At 33.5% G+C, this 22085-nt stretch overlaps 1 protein-coding gene across 2 annotated transcripts; it reads left to right on the forward strand.

Moving 5' to 3' along the window:
* The first annotated feature begins 490 nt into the window (after positions 1-490).
* LOC132744110 (neutral cholesterol ester hydrolase 1-like) lies at positions 491-20544 on the forward strand. 2 transcript variants are annotated; one of them, XM_060732728.1, is made up of 7 exons: positions 491-766; positions 10873-11037; positions 12634-12732; positions 14666-14786; positions 15224-15287; positions 15570-15691; positions 16921-20544. In XM_060732728.1, the coding sequence occupies exons 2-7, from the start codon at positions 10873-10875 to the stop codon at positions 17592-17594; spliced, it is 1245 nt and encodes a 414-aa protein (XP_060588711.1). In that variant the 5' UTR covers positions 491-766; the 3' UTR covers positions 17595-20544. The 2 variants fall into 2 exon arrangements, with proteins under 2 accessions (XP_060588711.1, XP_060588709.1); XM_060732726.1 differs by lacking the exon at positions 491-766 and adding an exon at positions 9745-10054.
* Positions 20545-22085: the final 1541 nt, after the last annotated feature.

Here is a 22085-nt window from a genome sequence, read left to right on the forward strand (position 1 = left end):
AATTCATGAGAAAAAGAAATACAATAGATCTACTATATTTATGTCGGTATATCATTTTTTATCAATAAAATGATATAATTCTCATTTTTTATGTACTTTAAAATCGCACCTTTCTTACTTTTGTGTCAAAATGATAGTAACGAGAGCCTTACGACACCCTCTTGGCATCCGTTAATAATTGGGCATATTAACGATTATTCGTTAATTACGAGAGCGTCGAGATAGCGGTGAAAACCTTAACGAGAGGTATACGATAGTCGTTATGCTAACGATAGCTTCGAGATACTAACCCCTGGTTAACATGTACACTAAACATGTTATGCTTAAATCATAATTCGGAGAGGACCGAAACGTCCCGTGACCGATGGTTTGGGGCCGAAACGTCTCCACGCCCCCCCCCCCAAACGTCTCCACGCCCCCCCCCCCTTGTAAGCTAGTTTCACGTACATTTGAAAATAACGTCTACACCAAACAAATAAACATGTTACATAAAATTATGTGAAATCATGAATGGACAGTTAATAACACAACCTGTTCTTACCTCTGAATTGTTCTCAGATCCGGTTTAGTTTCTTCTCTTGATGATGTAAACCAAACCTCCAGTAGTTTCTCAGTTCCTTCGAAAAAGTTTTCCCCGGTCGCACTCGCCATTTCGGAGTTGACGTCAAGGACGATGATTAAACTCTGTCACGACTCGGGACAAATTCCGGATTGAAAAAAAATCTGCCGTGAAATATGACCGGAATGGATACGGGAATAAAAGAAGGTATTGTAATAATCAAGAGTTTTAACCATCAATGATGTTTCTTCATAAAAAAGAAAACATGTTCATGTTCTATGTTATATATATATCCTGTTAAAACAGCTCACACCTCTTAAATAACATCTGCAGCAACATCTAGTGAAATATTTCACTTTCAATTTCCTTCAAATTTAAATCCTTTATGAATATAAACGCTTTTAACTAACGATGTTTTAGAAATACAATAATTTTATACATACAGTAGTCAAAAAGCAAGCGCGTAAGTCAAGCGTGGTGGATATACGTAATAGTACACCATGCATACTAGGAATAGTCTGGAGTTCCTTCCCCTTATACTACGTTATATAGTAGTAAATGTAGGCAGGGAACCACACTAATACTAGGTGGCGAGAGCGTAGCGATCGAGGTTTTAGAGAAGGCCACCTGTGTCTATAAATTTGTTCGGTACATGCTCTTTAAGGTGACAACAGACACGTTCCGTGGTACTCACATAAATGTCATTTAAACCAAGTTATTTTAGTAATAATTGTTATTCATTTAATCTTTGTGCATTAAATGTCGTTGATCATCATAAAAAATAACATATTTGAAAAAAATGCCTTTGTAAATGATTGATTTTGAATAAAAATCCTAAAAATTTAAATCGTCATATCAAAGTCATTTTTTTATTTTTTGTCATCAAACTTTTGGAAAATAACCATACTTATATTATCTGGGGAACCGTGTCTCAAATTTTTATATCTTCTTTCTCAAAAAAATATTACGTAACGTCAAACAAAATATGCGACTTTTTTCACCATACATATTACGTAATTAAAGATAATTAAGTTGCTGATTTGAGCAATCAAAATCCCTGACACGGTTCCCTCCGTAAATGAATTTCCTTTCATGTGCTTTAAACCGCATGTTAATTGCTTGATTATTAAAAAAGTTATGCCGAATCAAAGTTAGTCCGACCCGCATCAAACGAAGTGTCATAAATCGGCTGTTCTCTCTCGGACCCCTACGTTTCACGCTAAATAATTGCATAATACACAAAATATCGCAACCAGAGAGGGTCACCAAGTTGCGGTAACATACTCTAACAACATTTTATGACCCAGTGACATCTGACCAATTAAAAAGCTGCTGATAATATCAGTTTTATAGCCGAAATTTCTTCAATTCTTAACGTGATTTACTGTTCGTCTGGTATCTGTCGCACATGTCACGTGACTATCGGTAAAATTTGAGGCACTCAGTGGGGGCAAATGGAACGCATTTGCGCACCGCTAGCGGGGTATTTAATTTGTTTCCTATTTGAAGTTTTATTATTATTATCATCAGCATTATTATTGTATTATACCAGTGTCACTCTGCCTGTGTATTCGTGTATGAAATTCCGTTAAAATATAAAATAAAATAACAAAAAAACTGAGCTTCTGACAGTCTTTTAAAGTCCATGGTAGATGTACAAATAAGAACGGGATAGTATATATTTTTTCCACCAAATTGATTAATGCTTTACATATTTTAATAGAAATAAAAGGCATTACTCGTCATTATGATGTGGCCTCTTGACTTCTATTATCATGAATATCATCCATGCACGGCATAGAGATCCAGTTTCTACCGGGATAGACAATAAATTTCATACTTTGTCCCAGATTTATTAGTACTGTGTGGGAATTTACTGGCGACAAAAATTTTATTTTCACTGAGAATTTATTTTAATATCTTTTTTATTCATAGAGAAATAATCATCCTTAGACAATCTAAAATGGTTAGAAATTTTGCCAGGGACACCTTACCACAAGTCATATATATATAAGCATTCACATAAAAAATGTCGTCTGTTGTTGTTTTACTTGACATTGTTAGAAAACGAGGTGAATGTAAAGTAAGCCTTGAATCCGTACAAAAGTCTAATCAACTCAATGTTATATATATCAGATTAACGGATAGACAAATTATTTTTCACACATTATGGATATTTTAGCAAACTACATTTTTAATCACCCATGGTCGTGCGATTGCCGCTATGCTTAATTATTTATGTTTCATACATTATGTTTACGTAACATCGGCCGACAATTTCTTAATTTATAAAAAAGGCTAAATGTTGAGATATTCATAAAAGATGTACGGTAGATGAACGATACATGTATTACGAGAAGTATGGACCAGTATGGACCTGTAATTCACGGATATGTGGAACTACCGATTTCCCTCATTGATGCCTCAACAGGGGGCGGAGCGTTATCGATAATCGACAGGTTACGCGAATAGCAGATACAAATAGTATAGGTACCGTTTTAAACCGTTTAAAAACACATTTTTTGGACTAACTGCTTCCAAAATTAAATCACGAATGTGTTCAGAAAAGGTTGATAAATATACTTAGCAAAAAATCTCATTTTAGGTATTTTCAGTGATAATTGACTCCGTTGTCACCTTAATTTGTTTTTCTAACCAAACATCAGTTTCTTTAATTGACAATTAGGGTCTGTGTTTTAACTCGGTATAATTATCAATATTAATCGCAAGAAACCTATAAATGAACTTAAAATCATGTTTAAAAAACATTCCGGAGCCACTCAAAGTTACCAACCACTACGTTCTTGTAATTTGTAGGTGCATTTAATCAGATGTTTTTTGAAAATTCTTGTGGTTTTTTTTCGTGGGATTTCATTATGTTGTAAGGTCAGGTAGATATCACAGAAAATGGAAACAGAACTTGGCGAGATTCCATTATAAACTGGGCAAAATTTGAATTATTATTTTGTAATTTTATACATGTTAACTAATTCATTTTTTTAATTTAATTTGTTGAACATGCACTAAGAATATACATGTATATCGGTCCTTTTCTCCTAGAAGTAGTCATTTCCCCCATAAACTTGCACAATTCTGCGTTATATAAATTTGCACAAAATTTCCAGCATTATGTCAACATTCGGGACTGCTTTACGAGGTAGATACGGTAATTGTTATATAATGATTAATCTCATGCGCATGAATTCCTCGACTTAACAAATTTTCTTTTGTACAGGAAACAATAGAACAAAAAATTGCAGACCTGTTAAGTGTTAAGCGGTCGGTAATTAAGTGATTTACTTGACCGCTTTTAACAAATGATCTGGTAGATAAACATGCTACGCTCTCTCGGTTTTCAAATCGCCACTCAGGTCTGCAAATACTATGCAGATCTATGACTATTACTTATAATACCAATTACGAGTGAATCACATATGATAACTAAATAAGTTGATTTATGTACTGGAATAGATTAATTGTACAATACCAATTGCAGTGAATCATGATCACATAATTATGATAACTGAATAAGTTGATTAATATACTGGAATAGATTAATTAGATCAATTGGGTCAATTAATAATTAAACTTGGTAAGACTAATTTAGTTAAATTAAACTTGTATCCTACACGTGTCTCTCTAGAACATTTAATAGGAATAATAACCTTTTTTATATGTTTAGGTTATATTGTGTCACAAAAAACAAAAACAAATACAAACACCCAAGAGGACAAACCCCCAAGAGGAATAAATCTGTAGGCAATAGCATGTTGCTTATGTCACACATAAAATATACTTATTTTAGGTCCCTGGATAGAGTAAGGAACGTTCTTTAGACGAAAAATAAAGTAAAAATATCCAACTGTTGTACAACATTTATAATATTGTTTTTTTAATAACTAAGTTAAATGTTATAACAATGACATTTTAATGGTTGGGGGTTATTTAAGTTTAAATTGTCGAAGTACATTAAGATTTCGTCCTTTCAGTACATATAGTTCGTGAAACATATTCCGAAGTACGGGGAGTTGATTATAGCCAGGGGCCGTAACTGAGCTATTTTGATATTTACTCCATAACCATGATAACTAGGGGAGTCCGTGGGCATGCTCCCCCGAGAAAAATTTTGAAAGAGGAAGCGATATCCAGGCATTTAGTGACTATCTAGAGGCTATATTGAGAACATATTACCGGTATTAATGATTTGAAACTCTTTTTATTAGTTTAAAAATATGTAAAATGAACAATACGTTACATATACATGTACCATAAAACTTTTTTTTATATGTATGATCGATTTTTGCAGCAAAAATTTGTTATTTTGCAACTTTCAAACTGATGTTATAGTAACAAATCTCCCGTATTCAGTACATTTTTAATTTTAAATCAAACAAACACTAGACGTCTGTTTCTTTGGTATGCAAACTTGTCTACTCGGCACATTTACTACCCTATCTTTATAACAGTTGTTCAGAAATGTATGCTCTTTTGCAATTGTTTGATGTCCCGGATATGTTATTATATGTATAGATAAATTTGGTAAATCGATACTTTTGATAGAAATAAATCTTATATATAAGCCTTAACATTGAAAAATATACCACTGTTACAAACATTGCCTTGTTTCTGGGAAGGCTTCTTCTCAGCTGTTGTTGTTATTTTATATTGTGCACAATCATGCTGTAAAACGTTTACTGAAATTGCCTCATATACATTAGAGACAAGTTATTTGAGGTAAAATATAAAATGTTTGACGGCAAATTTCTGACAGTTTAACTTCCGTTACTGGACCTACATGAATAACATAATTTGATAAAATTGATAACAGTAATATTTTTTTAGTGTTTTTCTATTTCCGAATATGAGAAAAGTGCAACACTCTTTCTTTTTTTATTCATTTCACAATTGTTATCTATTCAGAAAACTGTAACGTTTTGAACCTGCTCACTTAAATTATTCTGTTGTTTTTTGTTGTTGTTTTTTTTTTTTTCATTAAAATAGTTTTTTTTGTGTGTCAAATATGCCATATATATTTCATATATAAGATCTATATGTGTGACCAATGATTAACTGAAATCTAGAACAGTAAAAGCCTCCATATTTGACCCTGTTAAGAAGTTAAAGTTCCGTAACATTGAAATACAAATGAATATTTTCGAGTCAAAATAATTTTTAAGTCTGTCGCATTTGGTGATAAGTTGCCTCACATATTCTACATTGAAAAAGTTGCTAAATCATTATTTGATGTTGATCGATTTTATACCATTTTTCATATCTGAAAACAGCATAATTTTCTAGAATGACCGAGAAACATTTATGAGACCTAGACCAGACATACGCTCAGTCTCCATTGTACATACTTCTGACGTTTTAGTTCAGTTGTTGCTGTTGACACTGACATGGCAATTTAAACTGTCAAAAAAAATGACTCACGTTTGGGTACAGAGCCATGCTTCCTTCAGAGAAGGCGGACCGCTGGACGGCAATTGTCAAGTTTACGTTAGCCCACCACATGCGCCACAGCTCACTCTGAGACTCTCCGGCAAAAATGGGTTTATTTACAATTAAGCTTGCGTTAAATGCGAGGTTCAATGCTCTCTCAGGAAAGGCCTTCATTCTGGACCTTCATAAGTACCTACTGTTGTAACAATATATTAAGAATGATGATAGTGTGAACATTGTGACTAAGTTCGGTGAATGTTTTGGCGTGTTAAATATTTCATTACATTACAATATATAAAAAATACCGCGTTATATAACACGCGAAGGTATTTCAAAATCTCCTTTCAGAAATGTCTATAATTTAATCAAAAATCGTTGCGTATAACATAGATTATGTAGAATTAAATATAGAACTCACGTGAATATATTACAGGATCCATTTAAGATATTTTGTGATAAAATAAATTCATTAACAGATATACCACTTACATACAATTATACAATTACATACAATTATATACTGCGCATGGAATGTGCTTGATGACTCAACGCAATGTTTTGCTGACGATCTCAACAACTTATACAAGGCTCTGGTGATTCTTTTAAATAAATGCATATCATTGAGATGGAATTGTACACTTGTATGTCTTTTTCTGCCTTTTCGGCACGGCCAGGTAATTTTCTGCAGCAAAAAATCGATGAATATGCCATGAAAACTTTGCATGTCTTTCAACGATCTTTGAGAAAGTACACCAATTTGTTACTTAAATAACAAAAATCAAATATCCAAGGCGACTTTGGTAGAACGCAGCTCCCTACACAATACAGCCACACCAGCAGGGCACCCAACCAAAAAGCAGAAGAGGACGGAAAATGGCCGATACGAGAAATAAAGAGTAAAAGGTTTGGGGAAAAATTACTGCGGGCGACCTGCTCGCCGAATAAGAAGCATGGTGCCAATGCTCGGAGAATATTTCAACCAAGAATGGGTCCTGAACCAGGCACCTAAAGATTTTCGTAACTTTCCTCCGCTGAATTTGTACAAGATATTGCAATATAGATCACTTTAAAGATATTAATTATCCCCCGCCGATGGAATCGGGAGGGGATATAGTTTTGGCGTTGTCCGTCCGTCCTTCCGTCCGTCCGAATTTCGTTTCCGGGGTAGTTCTCTGCAACTACTGGCTGGAATCCAATAAAACTTTATGGGAATCATCAATATCAAGAGGAGATGCGCATATCGTTGGCTTGTTCCGGTCAGACCCTTTAACTCAGAGTTATGGCCCTTGATTAGTTATGTAGTATGCATATGGAGTAAAAATCGTTTCCGCGCTACTTCTCTGCAACTACTGGCTGGAATTCAACGAAACTTTATGAGAACCTTCAATACCAAGAGGAGATGCGCATATCCTCGGCTTGTTCCGGTCAGACACTTTAACTCAGAGTTATGGCCCTTGATTAGTTATGAAGTATCCATATAGAAAAATATTTGTTTCCTTGCTACTTCTCTGCAACTACTGGTTGGAATTCAATGAAACTTAATTTGAACCTTCAATACCAAGAGGACATGCGCATATTGTCGCCTTGTTCGGGTCAGACATTTTAACTTAGAGTTATGACCCTTGATAACTTAGGCAGTATACAACCAGAGCAATAATTGTTTCCGTGCTTCTTCTCTGTAACTACTGGCTGGCATTCAATGAAACTTTATGGGATACTAAGAGGAGATGTGCATATAGTCGCCTTGTTCCGGTCAGATACTTATAACTCAGATTTTGGCCCTTGATTAGTTATGTAGTATGCATACATCTCATTGGCTTGTCCAGATATTACTATTTAACACGAAGTTATGGCTCTGTTATTTCCCTGAATATTTATCAAGTTCAAAGAATATTACTGTTTATGCCATGATTAATATATAATAAAGCCTTATGTCTTCAGTTGTTGTGTTAATAATAACCAGTACTCGGCGGGGGATATAAATTCAACGAATTTGCTTGTTTATACTGTATGTGTTATGAATTTTTTTTATAAAAGTCGAAAGAGTCAGTAGGTCTATACGAATATATGTGCCCCGACAACGCTACCACGTCTGTTTTTATCACTTTTTTAGAACTTTAAACGCATGTGTTTTTTTCAGAATACAGGATTGATTTGTACGCACGGGCGTACAGGAGTACGCTTAGTTACGCCCCTGAATTTAGCATATTGTGTTTGTTATATTCACAATATATATAATGTCGTTTTAAACGGGGCGGACATATGTAACCAAGTTATTGTATTTCCCAGGAAGGACCACTCTGTCGACATTATTTTACTTTATTATCTACATTTGTATATAATCCTGTCCCTTTGTCAAGTCAGTTCTTTGATGTTTCCCGCCAAAGTGAGGATCGCCTGAGACAATCAGATGGTTGGTCATTTTGATAAGCAGATGTGTTGGAATATGAATACTATGATATTTTAAATATGTAAGATAGAGGAATTGATAAATGATTGTTACTAGTATACCTATGGTTTGTGTATTTATATTGTAGTGATGATCGATGTACAAAACCAAAATAAAATTATGTTCTGTTATCTCATGACCGTGTGCTTGACAGGAAGATTGCAACAAAAAGTCATATTATTTTATCGCATTAAAACGTATTCCATCGTATTTACAGTACAGAAACAAATCCACTGTATCATTTAATTACTGCAGCAATTAAAGTCTATGCAATAAAATGCTTATAAACTTAATAATTCACTTAGTAGTCATGTTAGTATCACAGGATGCAAATGGTTTTCTACACAGTGGTATTGTGTCGAATGGAAGTGTAATATTAATAGTTTTATCATAGTTTGGGACCTTTCTGTTGAAAATGTGTCAGAGTTAAATCGTATACATATACATGCACAGTGCGTTAACTAGTTACCCGCACTCCAGAGAATGCCCATTGATAGGTTCATTTTGTCTGGGGTTTACATATTGTGACGACAGAGAAAGGGATAGCGATAGAAATATCATATTCAGATGCTCGTTCATTGGTTACTTTTTTTCTAAGGTTTCATATTGTGAATCAGGGACGTGTTTTTATTTTTAACAATGATACTAAAGAGAAAGAACATCAAAACACTCGCCAATCAGATTTATACTCGGGTGCTACGCCCCCTCGTACAAATCAGATAGCCTCGTGTTTCGATGCTCTTTCTATTACTAATAATAATAAAAACAATTATAATTATACATTCACAAACGAAGTTTAGGGATGTCTACATGTGTCAGCTTGTCGGTCGGTTGGTTGGTCGGTCTCTTTCATGGGTTTCGGACGATAACTAGAGTTAGGAATGAGTTCTTGTATATGGTTATATACCATGTACTTGTAATCAAACTTGGTATATTAGCAACCTTATGTGGAAACCCCAGTTGGGATTGCATTTGGACCCCCTGGTGTGAAGGGTCACTGTTAGTTAAAATAGAAAAATGGTTTTCAGTTGGGAATGAGATATTACAAAAGCAAGCTTATATGAAGGCCCTGGTTGGGATTGCAATTACTTGAAATAATCCCTTTGTAAAACTTCATAAATTATAGGTTGAGGTAAACTCTTGCTTTACAATGTAGACCAAGTGCTTATTTTTCAAAAAGACATGGTTGCTGGTTGTGGTATTAATCACCTTAAGTAATAAGTTAAGTTATTTTTATTATTATTGCAATTTAAAAGACGCACCAGTTATCCTTAAGTTTTGTTAATTTATTGCATGTACATAAAAGAAAAATATACTTGATCACAATAAACATCACAGACTGTCGTGAAAATAAAATGTTATACCAAGTTTACTTTTTTTACTTTTTTTTGGATTATAATCACAGTGCTGCATTTAAATGGAAACATATAGTTGTACACACACGGTTTTGTGCAAAAACTCACTACAACAACTGACAACTTGACACAAATTTATATCATTTGAAAGTTACAGATAAGCGTGCTTGTTCAAACATATTCACAGTCACAATGTAAACTTTGTACTTCAGTGTATGGCCAAACTGGCTACTTTATTGGATCACTTAGGTAAGATTTTTCTTTAAAACTTTCTAAATTGGAAGTTAACGGGATTTTTTTGCATGCTTAGGTGTTTTATCATAGGAGATCTCAATGTTATATATTAATTAAGTAACGACCCTTTAACAATCATTTTAACGCAAGATCTAACATTATTGAATGATAATATAGGTAGTACTTGAGAAAGTTTATGAATGTATATCTCCTCATAGCCTAGATCTGTAAATATATCTTCTTGTGATTTAGGTCTTAGCTGAAGATGTTACTTTATATAGCAAAGTTAATATCAAGTAAATTTGCCTTACACAGCATTTACTTTGCTAATGCCGGTTGGTAACTCAAAAAGCAAATGCATGATTTTATTTACGACATGCAGATACCGTTTATCTGTTCAATCTTGAGATATACAATTATGTCTGTGTAGGGAAGACGATGATCAAATTTCGTATTCGATATTTTATAGGTTTATTTTTTGTTGCCACCGGTAGGAATCCTCTGCAGGGTTCTTTATTATATGATACAGCGGTTGTTCTGTCCCTAATGTAAAAACTATCGTTTATACCTGGCGCCAAAACAAATCCATATGTCCAGTCGGCTTGGATCCCTCCTGAGTAAGTCATGACATGTCAGCCAATCATCCATTGTACCTTTTCGGCGACGAGCACGTCTCGGGAGGGATCTGGAGAAGTAACTATTGGTTCTTAATTAAAAAGCATGCATGTAAATTGTATTTAAATTTAAAAACCATCCATCTCAAATCACAGATTCGAACCATCTATTTGTTTTACTTTTAGATTATTGATAACATGATCCTGTTTGTTATACAGATGTTGGAGTACATTATGGCTGTCTTCAGTCTTAAAGTGTTGTTGGTTATAGGAGTCCTCGTTGGCTTTGCCGCATTTTATGCTCGACCAGTGTACCCAAAAGAAGTCAGTAACCGCGGGTTGAAGACTATCGTTAATTTTACCTTCAAGTTCATTGGTGCTATGGTAAGTGTAACAATTATATAGTTAACACAGACAGCAATTATCAGAACATACTTTAAATTTAAACTTTATAAAGTAACATTTTTGTACAAGAGTATGCATCTGATACAATTACACAGTTTTTAGCTCACCTGTCACAAAGTGACAGGGTGAGCCTTTGTGATCGCTTTTCGTCCGGCGTCCGTCCCTCCGTCCGTCCGTAAACTTTTACTTTAAATGACATCTCCTCATAAACCACTAAGCCAATTTCATCCAAACTTCACAGGAATGTTCCTTTGGTGGTCACCTTTAAAAATTGTTCAAAGAATTTAATTCCATGCAGAACTCTGGTTGCCATGGCAACCGAAAGAAAAAACTTTAAATATCTTCTTTTAAAAAACCCTAAGAGCTAGAGCTTAGATATTTAGCATGAAACATCTTCTAATGAGTATCTACAAAGTTTGTTCAAATAAAAGCCCTGGGGTCAAAATTGGCTCCGCCCCAGGGGGTCATTGATTTTCCCTATCTGCATATAGTAAAAACTTAAAAAATCTTCTTTTAAAGAACCCAAAGAGCTAGAGCTAAGATATTTAGCATGAAACATATTCTAATGAGAGTCTACCAAGTTTGTTCAAATAAAAGCCCTTGGGTCAAATTTGGCCCCGCCCCAGGGGGTCATTGATTTTCCCTATATGCAAATAGTAAAAACTTAAAAAATCTTCTTTAAAGAACTCAAAGAGCTAGAGCTGAGATATTTAGCATGAAACATGTTCTAATGGGTATCTACCAAGTTTGTTCAAATAAAAGCCCTGGGGTCAAAATTGGCCCCGCCCCGGGGGGTCATTGATTTTCCTTATATGTGTATTGCAAAAACTTAAAAATCTTCTTTGAAAAAAAACAAAATAACTAGAGTTTAGATATTAAGCATGAAACATCTTCTAGTAAGTGTCTTCAAAGTTTGTTCAAATAAAAGCCCTTGGGTCAAAACTGGCCCTGCCCCAGGCTGTCATTGTTTTTAACTATATGTGTATAGTAAAAACTTAAAAAATGTTCTTTTAAAAAACCCAATGAGCTAGAGCTTAGATGTTTAGCATGAAACATCTTCTTATGGGTGTCCACCAAGTTTGTTAGGGGGGGGGAGGGAGGGGGAGAGGAGATCATTGTTTTTCATTATATGTGTGTAGTAAAAAGTTAACATCATGAAACATCTTCTTATGGGTGTCTTCCAAGTTTGTTCAAATAAAAGCCCTGGGTTCAAACTGGCCCCGCTCCGGGGGCCTATATACAGGTGAGCGACCTCAGGGCCATCATGGCCCTCTTGCATAGTTAATACTATGTAGTTCCCATAGTAACAAAATAATGTAACTTGAAAGATTCCGAACCAAATTTTTATTTAGTATGACTGTCGTGGTTACAGACTGATGTGCCAACTTCTGAGTTGTCGTTTTTATGCCGTGTTTATTCAATATGAAAATGTAAATGTTTTAATATACTTTATTATATTCTTACGCACTGTCAAATTGCTTTAATATTACATCACCGTCATTACATGTCCCTTTTAACATTTCATTCGCTAGTTAACATGATGTTCATTTAAAAATATGTGTTATCTTTTATCAGAGTGCTATGAGTGGATACCTTGGATTTTCACCTCTGAATACTACCAGAGCAATGATGAATGCCATGAAAGCAATGGATGTAAAATCACCTAAAGTTGAGGTAAACTGTTTTGAAAAATTACAATAGCATACAGTTCTGAAAAAAGTTTACCTAGCCAACAATGGCATTGCTCAACACGCAAGTTGCTAGTTTAGAATATCCTGTGAATATCTTTGCTTATTTGAATATTGAGTAAATGTAGCAAATACTTGACTTTAGGCCTATATATTTAGTTTCTGAGTCAGTCTGAATATTATTTTAGTATTTTTGGGCCCGGACTTTTCATTCTGTGTATTTATTGTCTGACTCGATCCGCTAAAATTCGAGAGAGGGTCTATGTAATAAAAAGAGCATCGAAACACGAGGCTATCTGACTTGTACCTCCTGCCCATGAACTTAGAATTTTCATGAAAAAGGTGTTTTTTTATAACTTCTTTATTTCTTAATGTATCCACTTCGAACTTTTAATATATGTTTCTTTTCATCAACCACGCCATATGTGGCAAGGTTTATAATTCTAGCACCTATATTTTTGGACTTAGAATTTTCATGAAAAAAATGTTGTTTGTTTTCTATAACTACTATATTTTGAAGGTATCTACTTCATTTCAAGCATGTATTCCTTATTATCACCCCACTCATGTTTGAGAGGATTCAATACTCTAGCTTGACTATTTCAAGAATTATGTCCCCCCTTGAACTTAGATTTAATTGTAGAATCTATTTTTTTGTGCCCCCACTTTAGGGGGGATTTAGATTTACCCTTGTGAGTCCGTCCGTCCGTTCTCATTTTGTGTCGTACGTAGCTCAAAAAGTATTTGACCTAGAGTCATGAAATTACAGGAATGTTGATCAGCATGTGTAGTTGTGCACATTGTGGTTCGCTTGTGGATTTATTCAGTATTTAGAGTTATTGCCCTTGACTCTGTAAAAACCTTTTTTTATGTTGTGTTATTTGTTGCTTGAGTTAGAATCAACCAACTTTGTAGGAATAATGATCAACATCACCGTGAAGCTATGCACCTGTGTTTTTTTAGTTTTGTAGAGTTATTGCCCTTGACTTAGTATAAATTTGCAGTTTTTAACTTGTTCATGCATAGCTCAAAAAGTATTTGACATGTTGGCGTGAAAGTGTACAAGAATGTTGGTCAGCATGTGTACTTATGCACCTTGGCGTTCGCTTGGGGATTTATTCAGTATTTGTAAAGTTCTTGCCCTTAGTAAATTATTTTTAGTTTCCAACTTGTGGCACATGTAGCCCAAAAATATTTGACCTAGAGTCATAAGATTGACAAAACAGTGGAGTGTGGGAGCATCCGTGTCCTATGGACACATTTCTAGTTTTTTTAAAGGATTTACTTCGAACATCTTAAAATATGTCAATGTTTTTAAATGTTCCTTCCACATTTCCAAAATTCTTTCCCCCGTAAACTTTGAATTTCTCTGTTTTGTTTTATAAGGTTCTGCTTTTTTCACGGATTTACTTCAAATTTTAAATATTTATTCATTCTTAACACCTGCATCATATGTTGTTAGATTTATAAGTCTAGCGCCTGGGTTTCCATGATTATTTTCATTTTGAACTTATTTGAAAATAGTTATATTGTTTTTTAAATTTTCTTCTTTGTTCTTATAATTGGTATATATTTGAAAATTGTTATGTTTTTCTACTTTTCTTCTTTTAAAGAACTTTGAACTTTTCTAACAAATTTGCTTAAAATAGAGAAAAGTTGAAACATTATTTATACATATTCGTCTTGAAAAAATTGGACCTTTTGATTATCTGTTGTATAAACAAAATGTCCTTATTAGGCAGAGAAACTTAACAAATTACTATTACACAGACAAACTAAGAACTCAAAACATTTAAGTTCATTCATGTCTTCCACAATGGCATTTAATGGCCATGGCCCTTCAGAATGTTGCTGGGGTTCTAACCGGTAGGGGACTTTTGTATTGCTTGCAATACTTTCATAATTGCTTGTTTGTTTAGAGACACATGACAACAATGGACGGCGTGGAGGTGATAATTTTCAAGCCAGCTGGACAGACAGAAGGCCTTCGACCTGGAATAATTCATATTCATGGCGGAGGATGGGTTCTCATGACAGCAGGTGCACTTTCGTTATCGAATATTGTAAAATATACTTGAAGTTGACCGTTTGTAGCGTTTTTAAGACATCAAATGTGAGGTCACTGTTGCCAATGTACTTGCAGCCGATTATAACATGTTTTTTATAGGGGTCTGTTCATTCATAATCGATCACGTGGTGTGAGCATTAAAACAGAGGCATTTTGTTAATTTTTTTATTTAATGTTTTTTTTTAATGATTCTTTGTAATTCGTCTATAAATTAATGTTTTTACATTTTATTTTATAATGGTAAACGCATATTTCTTCAAAACTACACTTAATGAATCTAGAAAAAATAGCATCTACTTGTGAATAGTTTTGTGTATAAACATAAAAAATACTGTCAATGTTTTTTTCATCTTTCAAACGTTATTGAATATATTAATTAATCATGTTATTGGGAATGTCATTTTTTCAGAACTTTATGGCAAATTTACAGAAGCCGTTGTTGAAGAGACTGGAAGTATTATTGCCTCAGTTAAGTAAGTGACAATTGCACCATTATTGCATTTCATAAACTTGTAATTAAGCAATGCAAATTAAACTTTTACTAAATCGAACATAAACGTTTTTGATGACAAGTTGAGCAATGTGCCATATTGTGAATATCACCTACAGGTGGTCTTTTATCGTGTGGTATTTAAGAATGTTAATTTCCAATCACTTGCGTTCTTTGGTTTTTGGAAGGTACTTGCATTCCCTATGATGTTTCCATATATTATGAATTCTTACAACCATTGATACTATCAGCATTTCCATTACAGTTACAGATTAGCTCCGGAGTATGTTTACCCTATCCCACTTGAAGACTGTTTAACTGCAGCCAGATACTTTTTAAGACATGCCAAAGAGTATGGAGTGGATGAAAACCTTATTGGCATAAAAGGTACTTTTGATAAAACATACCTGTAACAAATAGTGTGTTCAGGATCAGCTATTTTTTTTTAATTTATTCAGTCACCATTTAATTTTCACTATTTACCATACAGCACAAATACAATAAATGTTTAAAACTGCATGCCTTGAGTTGAGTCAAACTTGAGAAAAATGTACTAAGATTTTAAGGTAGTAAAAGATTCAAGATTTAATTGATTTTTTTCATGTTATGTGCAATTAATGATTGATTTTGCAGTATTTTTATCACCATATTTCTCCTGCGTTACTACACAAAAGGGGGTATAATTTGCATATTATGACCGCTTTTTTTGGTAAATGTAAATGCCGTTTGCAATGGGTAAATTACTTTCTTTTTTCACCTCACAATATTTTGTTTTTAAATTTCATAAAAATCCGCATGAATGTGGAGGCTTCCCGCTTTAAAACATGACCTCGTTATGTGGTCACTTGTTAAACTTCCATAATGCTGAAGACTTTAAAATCTCTAGTTGGGTTTGAACCGACGGCACTGACGGAAAATACATTTGAAGCAAGGTACCAATAGAGACTCCGAGTCCGTAAATGAAGTACTCTGACATAATATTAAATGATTAATTAGTCCCATCAATTGATTGAAAAAACATGCATAATTTGTGGGGTTTTTTGTTGTTACAAAAATAATAAATTCTTATTTTTTGTGTATAAGGATATAACCCATATGTGTCTGAAATATCTATGCAGCTGATATTATAACAAGTAATTTAAAGAGTTGCTTATAATACGGATATGTGCGTGTTTTTTTTTATTTTTATTTATTTTTTACTTAAAGCGGCCTTCAGCTAAAACAACATTTCTGTGTTGTTTCAAACTAGTATTTCAGTAACTTTATTTTGAAAAAGTGCATCATATCACTGTTAAGCCTTCGTCAATAAAGCGCTCCGAGAGCTATTTATTATGTTTTTAAAGTAGAAGATCGAAGAAACGAATAGTCCGGATTACTAGCTTACATAAAGAAAGTAGATTAGAGGTATCGAGGAGTTTTCACCTTATTTCTTTTGATTTGACAATTATAGGAAACGATTTATCTCAAAAATACGTTTTTAACCTTTAAAAAGGGCGGAGACCACTTTCAATTCATAAGTGATTTCCATATTAGTATAATTTGTCTGTTTATAGTGCCAACTAACTAGTATTGTAGAGTAAGAACTTGTAGTGCGTAACTGCAATTTCCATTTATAGGTGACAGTGCAGGTGGCAATTTAGCAATGGCGGTTGCTCTCAAATTATCCAAAGAAAAAGACTTACCTGGTTTGAAATTCATGTCCTTAGATTACCCGGCATTACAGGCGTTTGACTTTAAACTGCCATGCTACAAGAAACACGAAAATGGACCAGGTTTGTTAACGAAGCAGGCTATGGTTTCGTATTGGCTTCTGTATGCATTTGGAAATCTCGACAATTACGATATTTTCTACAACAACAAACATCTAACTACTGAGTTGCAGAATTCTGTATACAGATCTTACATCGACAAAACGTTTATTCCAACAAGTATTGCGGGTATTGATCATGATATAACAGAAGAAACTGCGGGTGGTAAAGACAATGCAAATGTACAAATACCACAAGAAATGATCAAGATTATAACAGATCCCCTCTATGCACCGTTAATGGCGTCCGATGAAGACCTAAGTGTCCTTCCAACCGCTTATATTTTTAATGTTGAATTTGACGTGCTAAGAGATGACGGATTAATCGTCGCTGAACGACTTAAACGTGCGGGTGTTAAAGTTACTACGCGCTTTATGTCCTTTGAAGAACATGGATATCTTAACTTTGTGTCTCAAGATAAGAGTGTTAGGCAGGAAATTATACGATTTGCTAAATTCTTTAACGAGACTTTAAATTTATAATTAGCCTTTTAGAATTTTATGTTATAGAAGATCGGGAAACGAATAGTCCGCTTTAATAGCTTACATATAGAGAGCGGGACGATAAATTAGAGGCATCGAGGAGTTTCCTTATTGTTTCTGTTATCGTTAATAAGAAAGCAGATAAATCCAATATGATAGTTATAATGGACAAATTGACTTTATTTAAGAAGTGGAACGCCAATTGAATAACAATAAATATAACTCGAAATGAGACAGTAACCCATTACAGGAAATAAAACTTAATATTCAAAACTGTATAAACTAGATATCTGAAATAAACAGTAATATAAATACTGTTAATATAATTGACATTTTTCCAGACAACATAAGAACGCCCCAATTTAATATATATCTTACCCAAAATTCATAAAGATTATAATGAAAATCTACTCGTAGAATATCCAGGCAGACCAATTGTTTCTGCATGCAACATATACAGATAATATTTCAAAAACCTTGACTTTATATTTTAACCATATATGAAATCATTACCGTCTTATGCGAAAGATACCTCTGATTTTTTACGTTCATTAAAATTTTTACCAAATCTTTCAAAAAGATTCAGTACTTGTTACTTAGGATGTAACTTAACTGTATACAGTTATACCACATGAAGATGGGATAGCTGCTTGTAACTATACTTCCTTGATAATGACAAATGTGGTAGTCAATTATCAACGGAGGAAATAAATATGCACTCTTCTTAAATTGACACTGAAAATAATTTTCAGTTTAATAATGAAACTTATTTACAAGTTTTAGGTACCGCTATGGGTAGTTCTATGGCCCCTACATACGCCTCGCTATTTATGGGCAAATTGGAATCTGATTTTTAAACAGTTATGATCTTAAACCTACGACTTTGCTCCGCTTTCTAGATGATATAGTTATGATATGGGATCTTTCTGTAAGTGCTTTACACGATTCCATAAACAAATTAAATACACGCCACCCTACAATTAAATTTACATACAACATATCGAAAATAAATGTGTCATTTCTGGATGTTAAAATTCTTAAAAATGAAAATTGACATTATCAACGGAAACTCATATAGAATCTACAGATATCCATCAATAGCTTGAGTATAACTCATGCCACCCTTATGAATGTAAAAAAGGTATACCATAGAGCCAAGGTAAACGTTACAGATGATGATGAATTTCATGAATCTCTTATTCATTTAGAATCCTTTTTCAATAACAGAAATTATCCTACTAGCAAGCTAAAATTTGCTTTGTACAAAAGTGAAAACCAAAGAAGAAGCCCTGGAAAAAAACGGAAATAACACAGAGCAGCACACAGTCATACCGTTTGTTACCCCATATAATCCGTCTCTTCCCCATCTTGGTCTTATAATAAATAAATACTGGGATCATTTAAAGTTGTCAGAAAATGACATCGTGAAAAATTTACTTAATCATAAAACAACCGTCCTAAAAATCTTCAATATTCCCTCACCCATTCAACTCTAAATAAACGAAATGTGAACGTAAAACTAATAGATGTTATAGAAAGAGATGTACTTGTACTCTCTGTAAAATATTGAAGACTAGTACAAATACGGGAGAAACATTCGGAATGCATTTCAATTAGTGACGTGATTTATTTAATTACTTGTAAAAAATGTAAAAACAATATGTCGACCAGACTCATCAACAGGTCTCAAAAAGAATGATCAGTGATAAATTTGATATAAGAAATAATTGTCATTCCAATTTTTCTTCTGATGTTGCAATTCATGACAACCCCGTAGATCATTCACTTGATGACTTTTCCTTCATGCCGATTGATAAAGTTCACGGTAATATGTGAAAACGTTTGAAAGAGGCATATTGGATCCATAAATGAGAAACAATTTGTCCGAAGGATTTATTATAAATCGTAAAATCTTATTTCAAATATTTATACTTGCATCTTTTTACAAACTTATCAATTAATATCTTTTTCAGTACAGATCGGCTTAAAAGACTGTTCTATTTTAGTAGTCATTTACTGTATCTAGAAATGTTTATTAATTTATTTTAATCTTTACAAATACATTATTTATGTCAATGATATAATTATTTAATTATCCCCTTTATTCACGAATGTGGTGGTGTTGGTAGTTTTCACTCACGGCAGTAAGCCACATTGAATTCACCAGCCACCGCATCGTTCCTGTGCAGGCTGTCAAGCAGTTTACAAGTACTAGATGCCTTCACTTTCGCAAGGAACTTATTTTTTTATATTTACAATTATATAATATATTATGCATAATGTAGTCTTATGGTTATTGATTTTTTTCAATAACAGATTTATTTTGATCATAATGCCATAACTTGAATAGATAATAAATAGATGATTTTCATTTTATTTTAAAAGCTTTACAAGATATACTGAATGATAGCGATATTTCTAAATTATTATCTCTCTTTTTACAATTAATTTTTTTTTTCGAAATTATAAACTTTCATATAAGTAACAATTATTTTCAGACTTGTTGAATTTATTTACTAGCTTAGTTTCTCTATGAAAATGTATGTATATCTTTTGATCCAGTTATTTTAATGCAATTATTTTCGAAAATTATATATGCTATTTAAAATAATTACGTCTCGAGCTATATACATATGGACATGTTTTGTTTGTGTAAAACAGTAATAGACGTTTTATTTTATTCTAACATTATAACGTTTTTTAACTCGCCAATTGTGGCGTCTATTAATGTAGACATCCTTTTGGCACGGTTCCTTTGATGTGTATCAACTGACGAGGCCAATAAAGCAAAACATGTATTGATATTTAAAATTTTGTTGGTTTTATATCTATTTGTCCTATATGTTATCGACTTTAAATACTAGTGCAACAGTCATTAAAATTTTACAGTTGATTAATGCCAACCAAATATTGTTTGAATTTTTGTTTGCTTGTTTTACATGTATTTTTTTTTTTTAAATAATACTTTGTTCAATGTTATCATTGTTACTGTTCACTGTGTATGCATATTTTTAATGTCCAAAATTACAATTGTAATGCACTTAATTACTAAACAATGCAATAAGATATCTAAATAAACATGATTAAGACGATGACTTTGACTTTGTTTTAAGATAAAAAAAAACGTTTATTTAGACAAAAAAGTAGCAAATAATTCAGATTTCGGCAATGGGCTGATATTTTTTTCTATTTTAAAATGATTTAAGAATCCTCACTTTGTCATCATGAATCACCGACAACTTCGTTAGAATTACTGGCTATCATGTGTCCTTGTAATACTGCTATAAACGGACTTGTAAACTTATGTTTGTTAGCTCACCAGAGCCGAAGGCTCAGGGTGAGCTATTAGTATCAAAGGGGTATGCTCCGGCGTCCGTCGTCATGCGTCAACAATCGTCTTCTCCTCTGAAACTACAAGGCAGATTTACTTCAAATTTGGTCTGTAGCATCCTTGTGACAGTCACACTTGGATTTGCTCATGTCATTCCAATCGGCCCCTTTTAGGGGTCAGCAGAGCTAAAAATAGAAAAACCTTTAAACATCTTCTTCTACAGAACTAATTGATGGATGATCACCAATCTTTGTCTGTAGCATTCTCGGGGAGTCTTTTATCAAATTTGCTCATATTAATTTGATTGGCCCCTTTTAGGGGTCACTAGGGCTAAAAATAGAAAAACCTTTAAACATCTTCTTCTACAGAACTAATGGATGGATGATCACCAAACTTTGTCTGTAGCATTCTTGGGTAGTCTTTTATCAAGTTTGCTCATATGAATTTGATTGGCCCCTTTTAGGGGCCGCTTAAGCTAAAAATAGAAATACCTTTAAATGTCTATTTCTACAGAACTAATTGATGGATGATCACCAAACTTTGTCTGTAGCATTCTTAGGTAGTCTTTTATCAAGTTTGCTAATATTATTTTGATTGGCCCCTTTTAGGGGTCACTAGGGCTAAAAATAGAAAAACCTTTAAACATCTTCTTCTACAGAACTAATGGATGGATGATCACCAAACTTTGTCTGTAGCATTCTTGGGTAGTCTTTTATCAAGTTTGCTCATATGAATTTGATTGGCCCCTTTTAGGGGCCGCTTAAGCTAAAAATAGAAATACCTTTAAATGTCTATTTCTACAGAACTAATTGATGGATGATCACCAAACTTTGTCTGTAGCATTCTCGGGTAGTGTTTTATCAAGTTTGCTCATATTAATTTGATTGGCCCCTTTTAGGGGCCGCTAAAGCTAAAAATAGAAATACCGTTAAATGTCTATTTCTAGAGAACTAATTGATGGATGATCACCAAACTTTGTCTGTAGCATGCTTGGGTAGTCTGTTATCAAGTTTGCTAATATTATTTTGATTGGCCCCTTTTAGGGGCCGCTTAAGCTGAAAATAGAAATACCTTTAAATGTATATTTCTACAGAACTAATTGATGGATGATCACCAAACATTGTCTGTAGCATTCTCGGGTAGTGTTTTATCAAGTTTGC

Source organism: Ruditapes philippinarum, unplaced genomic scaffold (genome assembly GCF_026571515.1).
Source record: "Ruditapes philippinarum isolate M1 unplaced genomic scaffold, ASM2657151v2 ctg5103_1_1_1_1, whole genome shotgun sequence".
NCBI classification, from domain to species: domain Eukaryota; kingdom Metazoa; phylum Mollusca; class Bivalvia; order Venerida; family Veneridae; genus Ruditapes; species Ruditapes philippinarum.

What these genes read in the sequence shown, in the direction of transcription:
- LOC132744110 (XM_060732728.1), top strand. Translation starts at nt 10,873, where the DNA reads ATGTTGGAGTACATTATGGCTGTCTTCAGTCTTAAAGTGTTGTTGGTT. An exon ending in TAAAATCACCTAAAGTTGAG is followed by an intron (nt 12,733 to 14,665) that starts GTAAACTGTTTT and finishes TTGTTTGTTTAG; the next exon opens with AGACACATGACAACAATGGA. An exon ending in ATGGGTTCTCATGACAGCAG is followed by an intron (nt 14,787 to 15,223) that starts GTGCACTTTCGT and finishes TCATTTTTTCAG; the next exon opens with AACTTTATGGCAAATTTACA.